Source organism: Callithrix jacchus, chromosome 3, assembly GCF_049354715.1.
Source record: "Callithrix jacchus isolate 240 chromosome 3, calJac240_pri, whole genome shotgun sequence".
Classification (NCBI taxonomy): Eukaryota; Metazoa; Chordata; class Mammalia; order Primates; family Cebidae; genus Callithrix; species Callithrix jacchus.
Window position 1 is genome coordinate 96327132 of NC_133504.1, and position 13929 is coordinate 96341060.

The following is a 13929-nucleotide window of genomic DNA, read 5'->3' on the forward strand; positions in this document are numbered from 1 at the left end:
GAACAGTACCGAGAATGTTTAATATGACATTATCTTTGCATGTTTCAGGTAGTAAAATTCTGAAAAACGTACCTATTCTTGATCTTGTTATTTAATTGTGGACTGTGAGGATTTGGACTGGAATAAGATTTTGAAAAAGAGTTTTAATGATCTCTGGAAAATACTGAAAACCTGGAATAGTAATACTAAGTCTAGTATACCAGAACATTTACACCTGAACTTAATTCTCTCCTGCTGTTGTTAAGCTCCTTTAGACTGACTTACATATCAATCCGGATATTTTATTTTTATACTTTAAATCTTTGTGGGGTTATTAATGTGGGGTTAGAGCTAATTTTTATTTTGATTAGATGGAAAAGATTGAAGGTACTTTTCAGGATAAAATGTTCAGAGAATAATGTCTCTTCTTACTGTCTATGGTTAGGTTATTTTACTTTTTGTGTAAATATATTCCAATTGTATAAAAGGGATAATAAAACTCATTATCTGGGTTATTGAGAAATGTTTTAAAGAGAGTTTTTGTTTTCATTAAAAAAAGTGCTAGAGTGGCGGCCAGGTGCGGTGGCTCATGCCTGTAATCCCAGCACTTTGGGAGTCTGAGGCAGGTGGATCGTGAGGTCAGGAGTTCAAGACCAGCCTGGCTAAGATGGTGAAACCCCATCTCTACTAAAAATACAAAAATTAGCCAGGCGTGGTGGTGGGTGCCTGTAATTCCAGTGACTTGGGAGGCTGAAGCAGCGAATTGCTTGAACCCAGGAGACAGAGGATTGCGCCACTGCACTCCAGCCTGGGCAACAGAGTGAGTCTCTGTCTCAAAAAGAAAGAAAGAAAAGTGCTAGAGTGTGTTGTGATTCACTATTTATGGGGAGCACAGCTACATATACATAGAGTGGAATGTCTTTTATGTGCTCTCTAATCATCCATTTTATCTGAAAACATAAGGAATCGTATACTGACTCTGATTGTGAGAATTTTTAATTTTACATTTAAAATTTAGTATGTATTTCAGCATTTTTCTGATTATTAGCTTACACCAAACTAAGAAGCACAACTCTACATAATTTATTTCCCTCCTTTTCCAACTTAGTTTCTTACTTTTCATTGCTCTAGTTATAGTTTTTACAAGTCATTTATCAGAAATGTTCTGTGAGATTATTATTCATATTTATTTTTTGCTTAATTGATTTTATGTGTTCCCCTTCTCACTTCACTTAAATACATGAAATTTTATTTCTAGACAACCATTCCTTGCTGCTTTTCTTGTTGTGCTTCTAAATATAGTGACCAATTTTGGAGCTCTCCTACAATATCCATTCTTTGTGTTCATTGGATTGATTTCATGATCTGGCCAAATTGTTTATTGGAGAGGGCCAGAATCTTTACCCTTACTTAACACATCATGACCCCTGAGTTCACAGGTCAGTTGAGGTGGGGAATAAGACAGTGTTAGACTGAAAGCATCATTGAATGGAGTAACGGAAACATATATATATAGGGAGACCACCCTAAGGGGACTATTTGCAATAACACCTTAAAGAAAAAGTCTTTTAATGGTCTCTTGTTCATTAATCATCTAAAATCCAAGCACAGAGAATTCAGTTTTAGATGGTCTCCAGAGCAGAGTTTGCTGTGAAATCTTAATTCCAAATCATAGATAATAAATATTGTTACAAAATCAGAATATTTAGAGGCAGGGGTCCTGCACACACCCTATTTTCCTCTCCAATGTTCTGGGCGATAGACTAATTAATAATACAAGGAACTTATAGTGAATGAGAACCCATGATTTTGCTTAATTATCAGAATAGCTAGATTGGAGAACAGCTCTCGCCCACATGGATGGAAACCTATTCCATCCATTTGCAGGTAGAACAGCTGGCAATAATAAGTCCTGCCCATTGGATATGTTGGAAGGTGCTGCCTGCCATGGTTGCCATAAAAGAGGAAGAAATGAACATAATTGTAGGCTTTCAGGTCAGAGGGAAGGTGGGAGGAAGCCAGCTTGCTGGTTTTCACACACCCTCTGGCAAACACCCATGCACCTATGAGATGGGTTCCTGTTAGCATCACCTCTGAATGATTACCCACCCAAGCAAAGAAAGTGATCCATTATGCTTTCACTGTCTTGGAGTGGAGAAGAAAAACAAAGGCCTTTTTTCTAGCCATTTCAGAATTGTATCTGTTGGTACGAGTTTTCTTTCTTGTGGAAATGGATTGTTTGACCCTTACAATCAACAAGATTCCAAATTGCGTTCAGAAAAGCCCTCTAAGGGAAACAGTAGAAATCTTTCTTTCAAAAACCTTCTGTGAAAGCTTGCTGTTATCACAAATGATAATAAAAGACCAAAACACATACCAGTTATCATCTATAGACTACAGTCCCTGAGAAAATTACTGACTCAAACCATTCATTTGAACCAGGAACATTTCTGATATTATTTGAAAAGAATATTCTGTTGTATATCTATTAGAGGCAGTAGAATTAGAAAGATTATGTTTGTGTTAACACTTTCCATAAAATCCCACATAATATATAGAAAGCATAGCTTATCCATTTTACCTTGGATTATAAAAATCTTGGCTGGGCCCAGTGGCTCATGCCTCTAAGCCCAACACTTTGGGAGGCCAAGGCAGACGGTTCATTTGAGGTCAGGAGTCAGAAACCAGCCTGACCGACATGGTGAAACCCTGTTTCTACTAAAAATACAAAAAAAATAAAATTAGCTGGGCATGGTGGCACATGCCTGTAGTCCCCGCTACTTGGGAGGTTGAGTCAGGAGGTGGAGGTTGCAGTGAGCTGAGATCACACCAGTGCACTCCAGCCTGGGCAACCGAGTGAGACCCCATCTTAAAAAAAGAAATATTGAGAGATATTTATTTGTTTTATACTTCTTCAAATATACCTCGGGAATAAAGAAAAATAAAATGGCTTCATTTAAGTATTATTTTAAAACATTTTTTAAAATACATTTATTTGTAACAGTAACCTATGTAGTAAAGTTTTTTAATTTGGAAAATGTAATAAGTGATAAAACTTACTCAGGAAAACCGTGCATAACTTTAAAACAGTAGTACTAAAATGCAAACCGTGGTGCCTTTATCTCTCACTAAATCCAATTCAGCAGTTCTCTACTTTTTTCTCTAGAACCCATGAACCAACCAGATGATGAAAGAGTATCAAATGCTAAAACAAAGATGATCAAATAATTATGAGTGATGTTGCAAGGCAGATAGGGAATTGAGAGGCTTCCTAGTTTAATCACATCAAAAGAGAACTTTTGGAAAAGCAATTTTCCCAGCGTGGAGACGGCAAATGAATAGAAGATGGTGATAAGGCACTTAACTCTTCCTCCCAGTGCATGCTCTCTTTGTATAAACAGAAGAGAAAGGAAACTCAATTAGAAGAGGAGGATAGGAACCTACCCCTATCTGCTCTGCGATTTTCCAGTTAGCTTCTTACTCAACTCCCCCTTGGATATGTCAAAAGTTTTTCTTTGACACTCTGGAAACCTCTTAAAAATAACATCCTAGTATTGGTGGCCAAAAGCTTAAATTTTCAAATTTGATTTACGAATAAATCCTCTTGAGGGAAAAAACTGATTTTGCTTAGTGGAGTCTGCAGTATGTATAAACTTGTAAAATAACTACAATTAGATAAAAAATACCTGACCATCGAACTCTGTTTTAAAATACAGGTGCAACCGCTGCAGCCCGGAAGGAGGTGATCAGGAACAAGATCCGAGCAATAGGCAAAATGGCCAGAGTGTTCTCAGTGCTCAGGTGGGTGCGTTCATCCTCTGTTTCTGTCTCAGATTTTATTGTGTGTCACTAATAAATACTTTAATACTTTCATCTGGTAATTTAAATATTTTACTAGTGAATATTTGCCTTTCTTTTTTTTTACTTTTAAATTAAATATTAAAGGAAGAATATTAAATATAGAAATTGTCAGTTTCTCATTATTTTAGTTAAGTTGCAGTCTACTAAATTACTTCTGTTAAGAAAGTCCCAAATGAATTGCATCACATTTTATTCCTCTATTTGGTATAGGACTTTAAAACATTGATTTCACCATGGGTTGAACATCTTATGAAACAGGAAAAGCTATTGTAATTTTTTTGTTTTGTTTTTCATTCTAGTTCTGTGGTGAAAGATCTATTTATCAAACACATTTCACTAGATTTCTAGGAAATAAGCATCAACCATAAAGCTATTCATGTGAACCTATATTATTCTAATCATTGAGAGAAAAAAATACTTAATGTTTCAATTTCCATATAGTACTATATCTTATAAATAGATCATGAATCATATTATTATTAGAAAACAAATATTTTCATAAAGGAAACTCCAGTTATTTCTAGATAATACAATCAAACATATTTCTCTTCAGAAGATTACTTTAAAATATGATATATTTATATGTAAGGAGTATACAGTCAATTCAAAATAATACATATTGACAAGTAAATAGAAACACCTTGGGAAATCGTATGTCTACAATTTGATAATTTAATGATCTAATGTTTTGCTGAATTTTTGCCTCAAAGCCTTCCAATAGAGTATTGACACTGGCTCTTTTGATTTCTCCTCTTGCTATTTCTATCCTCCTCCTGGTACAGTCACTAAAGAGTAACTGCCAAAAGAGGAAGCTATGAGAAGGATGAAAAGCATTGTCCCTTTCATCCAGTAGTCTCAGAGACACCACATCAAAGGCAGTGAGAACTCTGTGGTAACCAGCACAATCACGACAAGCCATGTTCAAGCTGAAAGTAGAGCATCATTGCTCCCTTCCATTACTGAATGAGGCTACCTTTGCTCTATTGCTCTATGTTTCTGACTACATTTTCAGGGCTAATTCATTCATGCCATAAATAAATATAGTAAAACTTAAAGCACTGATTATGTGCCATGGAAGAAAAGAAATAAAGCAATTTTGAGATAGAGCAAGTTCTTTATCTCCCACTTGCTCTACTTGGTGTGGTCAACAAAAACTTTCTGAGTAATGGTATTTGGGCAAGCGTGGGTGACCTTCATGAAGAAATGGGGTAAGGGAGTTCAAGGCAAAGAGAATAGCAAGTGCAAAGATACTGAAGTAAAGACAAAGCTGGCAGTTTTGAGGACCACAAGAAGGCCTGTATGGCTAGAAAAATGTTCTGTGGGAAGAAAGGAGTAAATGAAGGTCATAAGCTCAGTTGGAACTCTGAGTAAACACTTGTATATTTATTGTGCCTCAGATTTACCAATAATGCTCTTATTATTCTGTCTGAAGTCCCTATGTGGAAAAGTAAAAATAGCTCTAGAAATTTGATGGACTATCCCATTATAAATGGACTATTTGAACCCAGTGATCAGTGACTTGACTTAAAATTGCATATTAGTAGAAAATAAAAACAAGTTATATATTATTGTTTTTCTATAATAAAAGCATCCATAGCACATATGTAGAATATAGAGAGAGCCTATCCAGAAAAAAAGTAAGTTAAGCTTAGTAGATAATGGTTGAGCATTAAATGTATACCAAGCCCTGAATTAGGCAATCTAGATACCAAACTGGAATGCCAACCAGAGAGATAGTAACTTAAGAAAATAAAGTAGGTGCTAACTACGTGAATAGATGCCCTGCTGTGGCATTAGACAGGAAGGAACCCTGTGTTTCCTGACTGGAATGTTCATGAAGAGGTTAACATTGGAGGAGTGCTATGAAGGATAGGCTGGATTCCAGGACAGGGAGAATTGTGGTGAAGGCATTCCTGGAAGTGGAAAAATTATCAGGAGCACAGCCATAACAATCCTAAGAGCAACATCAGTGGCCTCCCTTTATAGGGCACTTGCTAAGTGCCAGGTCCATGCCCCATGTTATGCACATTTGACAATAATCAACACGGGAAACTTGCAAGGTCGTGGTGACTTTACTGCAAGGAAATTGAATCTGAGAGAGCCTAAGGAGAGTGTCCAAACTCACTAATTTTGGGAGCAACACTAATGAGAGTCTTACTCAAAGGTATGCTATGTAGTCTAGTATAAATCCTAAGCAATATTAGTAATGAATTCTAAATGTATAAATTGACTGACTAATAAAAGACATGAAGGTCAACAAGGAATCTAGTTAAAAAGGAGGCCGAAAATATATTGAAGTCCATATCCTTGAGTGCTTTGAATAGCATGTTCAAGTATTCAGTTTGCGTGTGTGTAGGCAATCAGGAGTCATAGAATTAACTTTCATGAGATTAGAGTCACCTCTAACTCATATTTCACTATATATGTTAATAGCAACATGAAGATTGGCTAGCATGGTGACATATAACACAAAACTTAAATTAAAAAAAAATTAGGAAGCTTTTGAAGTAATCCAAGCAAAAGGCTGAACCAGGCTATGGCAGGAGACATGCAAATGAAAGGACAAATACAAGAAATGTGGGAATATAGATTGTGATTAAGTAATACGGATTGTGGCACAAATTTGTCAGATATACCTGCCCAATATGTTCCTTACATTTTGGAAATTTACAGCGTTATAAGGGAACCAGAAAACTGTCTTTCAGCAGTCCTTGCAGATAAAATACAAGCCTGTTGCCTCGGATTTGCCAGTCAGGTAAATGCATGTAAATGAGGCTTTGTTTCAAATTGAGCATCATGAGGAAGCAGCAAGCAGGACAGCAATTGTCCTGTCAGGTGTGGAATCTCAGGGCCCAACAATGGAAGAGCATCTGCCTCAACATTTTGGGAGCTAACTAGACAGCAGTACTATGAGCTCTGGCATTGGCTGTTGCCAAGCCCTTAATGGAGCCAACCCCACAGTGTGGACAGGTACTGTTATTCTTCCCAGCCACAGAGCATCGAAGCCCAGTTCTCTGGATCTGCAAGCTCTCTAATGCCTTTAATGTATCTCTTTTCTGTTAAAATTAGCCAGAATAGATTTCCATTGTTGGCTATGCGAACCCTTACCTATGTGAGAGGTTATAGGAGAGAGGAACTATTCCAGAATATTCTACAGAGGTCCTAGTCTATGCCATTGATAGGATGCTATTATCTAAGGAAGAGGAAGTATTTTTCAATTTAAATATCTAACAGCTATTTATTAGAAAGAGTAGGATGAGCTGAATTTGGCAGAGCAACTATGTAGAGGCACTTAAAAATGCTGCCCTGGAGGTTCAGAGAGAGGTGAGGTTTAGTAATACCCACGTAAAAGTAAACAACACAGAGACAAGAGTGCAGCAGCATTAGCTGATGGTGGTCTTGCTAAAGGAAAGAGTGATAGATGAGAGAAAGAGGCGCAAGAATTCTTCACAACATTGCTTTCCTACAGAAATATAATGTGAGCCACATCTGTCATTTTAAATTTTCTAGAAACCACAGTAAAAGGGGTAGAAACAGAAACAAAAGAAATAATTATTAATTTTTATAATATAGTCTATGTAACACAAATATACAAAATTTTATCATTCTGACATTTGATCACTAACACCTATTAAAGGGACATTTTCTATTCTTTTGTACAAAGTCTTTGAAATCCTGTGTGTGTTTTACACTTACAGAACATCTTGACTAGTCATGTCTCAAGTGGTTAGCAGTCACATGTAGCTGGGGCCTACATATTAGAAAGGACAGGTCTGCAGATATAGGAAAAAGATCAGCCCAGGAACTGAGAAGATGTCAGAGAAGGAGAAGGAGAACAAGAAAAAAAGCATTACAACACGTAGGGCAAAGAGTCTTTCAGGAAAGAGAGCATGGTCATCAGAAAAAATTACTGCAGGATATGAGTTTGAATGAGAACTCAGCAGAGATTGTTGGAACTGAAAAATGAAGAAGCTGCTAGAAACCTTTGAGGGCATGGGCTCCTTGTGAGGCAGGAATGGCAGTCACAATTAAGGGAAGTAAGGAATGTGGTTGAACGAGAAAGAAAAACAGAGCAAGAACGGAAGGAAAATGACGGCCCTCTATGCTGAGGTTTTTGTATACAGTGTATACAAAAATAAAAGTGTGGTTTTATTAATAATGAAACTAAAGCCCAAGAAAGTTAAATAATGTCCCAACCTCAGTCTTATGACTGGGACGTTAGCCTGAGTGAGTGTGACCCCCACAAAGATGTGATTTCCCAATCTACTGTTTGTATAAAATTAAAATTTTGAAGATATAAAAAGAATACTCCAGATTACCAGAAAAATTTTGTAGCTAAAAACTAATAATTTACTTGACTTTCTCAGAGCATTATGGGTTGTAATTGTTTTGATGAGTCTCATGTGTTTTGAGTGGGTTTTTTTTGTTTTTCTGTTTGTGTTTTTTGGGTTTTTTTGAGACAGCTTCACTCTGTTGCCCCAGCTGGAGTGCAGTGGCAGAGTCTCTGCTCACTGCAACCTCCGTCTCTCAGGTTAAAGCAGTTCTCATGCCTCTGCCTCCCAAGTAGCTGTGATTACAGGCACAGGCAACCATACCCAGCTAAAAATTACGTATTTTTTAATAGAGACAGTTACTCTTCCCAGGAGTTTGAGACCACATTGGCCATGCTGGTCTCAAACTCCTGGCCTCAAGTGATCTGCCCAGCTCAGCCTCCCAAAGTGCTGGAAATACAGGCATGAGCCACCACACCCAGCCTGAATCCATGTTTAATACAGGATTTGACACCAAGATTCTGTATGTAGGAATTATAATCACTCATAAGACAAAAGCCATATTTTGAATATGAATGTAAAGGAAAATTGTGTTAATTCTTTAGAGATCCTCCAAATTTTCCCAAATCATATTATTCAGTATATTTCTTCATGGGACCTCTGGTAGTTTGACAGACCACAGAAGCTTAAAACGTTTGAAATACCTATATGAAAATGAACAATAATTAATTCTCTCAAACCTATTGTTTTTAAGTAAACTTTGCAGTAAAGGATACAGAAATATAAAATATGGATTAACATTTCCATTCTCCATTCAACTATTACTGCTTTTTTTTTTTTTTTTTTTTTGCAAATATTTTTGAAATGTGGACTGTAAGCCAGGCACTGTTCTAGTCTGGGTGCTGGGGGTGCAGCAGTGACTAAAGCAGACAGGAACCCCTGCTTTCCTGAGGCTTGTCTAGCTGGGGTGAGCAGGGGGTGGGAGAGGAATAGAGTAGACAGCAGACCAAAAATAAGCAAGTAAACACACTGCATCGTTGTTCAGGGTGATAAGTGCCTTAGATAAAAATAAAATCGGCAAAGAGAGAAAGAATAGAGAAAGGGAATTTTATTTTATTTTTTTTTTTGAGACAGAGTCTTACACTGTTGCCCTTACTGGACTGCCGTGGCTCAATCTTGGCTCACTGCCACCTCTGCTGCCCTGGTTCAAGCGATTCTCCTGCCTCAGCCTCCCAAGTAGCTGGGATTACAGGCTCCTGCCACCATGTCTGGCTAATATTTGTATTTTTAGGAGAGACAGGGTTTCACCATCTTAGCCAGTCTGGTCTTGAATTTCTGACCTCGTGATCTACCCACCTCAGCCTTCCAAAGGGCTGGAATTACAGGCAGTTATCCAGGAATATTATTTTAAATGGTATTCCAAGGAAGTCCTTGCTTAGGAGGTGATATTGGAGCAATGATTAGAAGGCAGAGTGGGAGTGAGCCACACAGGTGCCAGGGAAGGAGGGTGACAAAGAAAGGGCAGCGCCCCTCGGTGGAGTGTGCTGGGTATGTGTGAGGACATCTACGGAAAGTGGACTTTGGTAGGAAATGAGAACCAAGAGATGGGTGAGAACAGAAGACTGTGAGGTAACAAGTTTCTTTAAGGCCTTCGTCGAACCTGCCTTTCACCTGTCAGGAGAGGAGAAGCCATTAGAGTTCTGATTTGGCATAGGTATGAAAAGTGACAGGATTTGGCATAGGTATGAAAAGGCTGACCCTGGCTATCATACTGAGAACAGCTGTGGGAGGAGGGGGCAAGAATGTGACTCCGATGGAGCAGAGAGACCATTCAGAAGGCTGCTGCAGTCCAGGTAGGTGATACTGGTGGTGAGCAAAAGAGGGAAGTCACAGAAGACTGTATTTTATATGATTTTATTTATATGAAGTGTCCAAATGAAACAAAGCTACAGAAGGTGAATAGAAGTTATACAGGGCTGAAGAAAGTTGGGAGTGACTACTTAATGGATGTGAAGTTTCTTTGAGGGATAATGAGAATGTTCTAAAATTGATTATGGTGATGGTTTTACAACTCTGTGAATATATTAAAGACCATCAATGAATCCTATACTTTAGGTTAATTGTATGTCAAGTTTGTATCTCAACACAGCTGTTGTCAAAAGAGATGAGGTAGTAGCTTTGTGAAAATTGGTAAGATACTAGAAATATTTTGAGGGTAGAGCCCTTAATATTTGCTGATGTAATGGATATGGAATTAGGATAAAAAGAGTTAAAGGGTGATCCTTTATTCTTAAGTAACTAAAAGATGGAATTGCTAATTTCTGAGTTGACACAGATTGTGGAAGCAGCAGTTTTGGGGAGAAGTTCAGGAATTCTGTTTGAGTCAATGCGAGACACCTTTATAAAAATTTGGAGTAGATAATTCTATATACTAAACTCTTCCCTGTATATATATGTATGTGTATGTATATATACACACAAGTATATGTATGTGTGTGTATATGTGTATATATACAATTTGTATTTTAAAGACTTTTTTCTGGTTATGTAGGATTTCAGTATCGCTATGTAAAGAGTAAGGTTACTATTATTTCATGGTTAATTATGAGGATTTAATGCTTAATAATGAATAATAATGTCAAGTAATTAATACATATAATTGAAATAATGGTGTACTTAAAACTGATTATATAACAATTGTCATGCTGAGTAAGAAAATAATTTTATATTAGCAAATCAGTAGGGAAAGTGATGGGAAAAAAAAAGCTGGGAAATTTTATCAGTAGGTTTATTGGCTACTTGCCATTATTTTATGTGTTTTTCATATAACGTCTAAATTACTAAATTCCTTGATTTCTAAAAGTCCCTGAATATAATTCCAGATTCCCTAATCTATAGATCAGATTTTTTTTCCAATCTCCCAAATGCTCTGGTTTTTTTGTGGTTGTTGTTTATTTGTTTGTTTTTTTCTGTCAGATCAAATCACTTCCACTTATTTTGGCTGAGCCTTGGCTAAAAAACTTACATCAGCACTCTCCATGGCTCACTTTTAACATACAGAATGCACAACAAAACTTTGTATTGTGATGCCTGATTACAAAATCAAAATGGTTTTCTCTATCTTCAGTACTCAGAAACTGAACCTCTCTAATTGGACAATGTAAACTTTATTGTAGCAATTGTTGATGGAACATTACTAGTATAGAAATAAATTAAAGTATGTTAAAAAAAAAAACATTCAGAGAACCAAGATAGAGGGAGATGTGGGTTCTTACATGCATTTTTTTCCTTTGAGTCATTTCTTTTTCACAAAAGAAATTAAAAGTTAATGCCACTTCTCATTGTGCCTTCCAGAGAAGAGAGTGAGAGTGTGCTGACGCTGAAAGGCTTGACCCCGACTGGCATGCTCCCCAGTGGAGTACTTTCTGGAGGGAAGCAAACCTTGCAAAGCGGTAAGCAGGCCGATGGGTATGACTGTGTGCAGGGCATCACAGTCAGCTGTGTCATTAGAGCCCTGATTTTATTCATTCATTTAAGCTCTGTCTTGGTCGTCAGTTCTTCTCAGCTGGCAGAAGGGCTGAAACCCCAATCAGTTTGATCAGTCGTGTCCAACATAATAGTTCCCTCATTCTCTGGAATGTGGTCTTTACTCCACCTTTTCCCCATTCCCTCATTCACATGTTAATCTAGGTATTCAGGCCTAACTAGAGGACAGCTCATTAAGGTTGCCTACATTCACAATAGGTTTGATGACTTTGAGCCAGTCAGTTGTCGAAAACAACTTTGTAATTGCATTTTTAATAAGTGTTTCAGTTATCTGTTTCATGTATGAGATTAACACAAATACACACAAACACTAAAGTACACCTGTAAGTCTAGATTTCAGGGAGATGATTTCATTATCCTCTTGAATGGAAATTGGGAGCCATATGTGTGTTTTCTCTGATTTATCAGTTGAAAACATAAGAGACTGAGTAGAACCACATTTTATTTTTGAAGAAAAGCATAACATCTCCTTTACAATACAAATTTTGTCTCAAAACATATAGCTTTCTGGACCAGTACCATCCAACAGAACTTTTTGTGATGATGGAAATTTCTGTATCTATACAGAAGCTACATATGACTGTTGAACATATAGCAAATATAACTAAGAAACTAAATGTTTTATTTTATCTAATTTGTATTAACTTTAACTTAAATAAGCCAGGGAGCTAGTGTCTACCATGTTAGCAGCACAGTCCTATATATTCTTTCACTTTGGTTACTTTCTTTATCAATTGTAATAGATATTAACATTTAGAGTACAATTTAAACAATAGAGAATTGCTATTAGATGAGGCTTTAAAAGAAAAAAATTAAAATGAAAATATGCTATGAAATTTTTCAAAACATTCTCAGCCTCTTGCTTATTTTCTTGTATCTTTAATTGAATCTTGTTTATATTTTTTATCCTTGCCCTTCAACCTAGAAGACTCGCTATTCTTATTTATGTAATTTACATACACTTCTATGTAAAGAGTAATAATCAACTTCATGAATATAGTATTTCTGAATGATCACATCATGGCTGCATCACGATTATTTTCTTTATTTTCAGATGAATGTATTCCAAATCAGTGTCTTTCAAGTTTTTACAAAAAGAGAAATATTTTTGAATGATTGTAAGAAGACACATAGTATTGAGAAGTAAACCACACCCCCAACAGCCCACTTTAAATTTACAGCTAGGAACTTTTTTAACAACTTATTAAAAAAAAAAAGTTTTTATACCAAATTAAATATCTCACTAAAACATTAGCATAAATGGATGATTTACATGTCCAAAATGTACTCTCTACCTAACTGACTGAAATCTAGTTTCTGATAAGTACAATTTAAGATACAGCAGGTATATTGTCAGAAACTGTGGACTACATTTGCTTTAGAACATTTAATAGTGGGCACTACGTAGTTCTAATGTGTCAGTGCTGGTGTGATTCTGGATGTTTTGCTTTACTTTTAAACTTAAGATACTTAAGTTTTTCCAGTTCTTTGTTTCATTTCCACATTTTTACCTGTGTTTTTACTTAGGTTATTCAGTTTTCTTTTATTTTAAATCCATTGGTTTCTGTTTTTCTATGTTGAACCTATGCACAAACACACATCCACATAAAAGGCGTATGGAACCTTTCTATATGGGTTTGAAAAATTCCTATATATTTTAAAACCACATACATTGATACAACTCCAAAATGTATTGCCTGATGTCCTTCAGTTTGTCTAAAAGGGGAAACTACTAACGTCTTTGTTATGTAGCTCTTCTCTCCATGGCGGTAACCATTCTCCATTTTTATCATAAGGAATCTAGAATTCACTGTAAGTAAATTATAGTGCACATTTTTGCAGTTGCTATAGTTTTAACATCTTGAATTATAAGAAAAATGCAAATTAAAGTCAAGGGGTAGAATTTTAATATTAAACACTTCAGAGTTATAGAGAAGTTTTGCATTTTAAGATTTAATTAGGGAAGTATAAACTAACCTTAATAACATAGACTCATACACTTACCTAGTGAAAGTTTAGATGCTAACCTTATTACATAAATTGCTGATAAAGCAGTGAGCTTTTAAAGTTCTGCCTCTGAAATATGCTGTTGCTGCATATTTATATGAAACCTCATACAGATGTATGAGTGTTCGGTATTTAAGCTGCCTATTCCTTAAAATGCTGATATAATTATTACCACTACTGGCACATTACCACTTGATTTGTAACATTTCAAGAATTTTACTTCCGAAAAGAATATTCCAATAAGGAAAAGAAAGCATCATTGGGC

The 13929-nt window shown here is 36.3% G+C and overlaps 1 protein-coding gene across 4 annotated transcripts in view; it reads left to right on the forward strand.

Moving 5' to 3' along the window:
- PPP3CA (protein phosphatase 3 catalytic subunit alpha) overlaps positions 1 to 13929 on the forward strand; it is a 314986-nt gene that overhangs the window by 294648 nt on the left and 6409 nt on the right. For all 4 annotated transcript variants that reach the window (XM_035293239.3, XM_078366770.1, XM_002745548.6 and 1 more), the window contains exons 11-12: positions 3696 to 3780; positions 11466 to 11563. In XM_035293239.3, coding sequence (XP_035149130.1) covers positions 3696 to 3780; positions 11466 to 11563 — 183 coding nt within the window. The remainder of the gene's footprint in view (positions 1 to 3695; positions 3781 to 11465; positions 11564 to 13929) is intronic.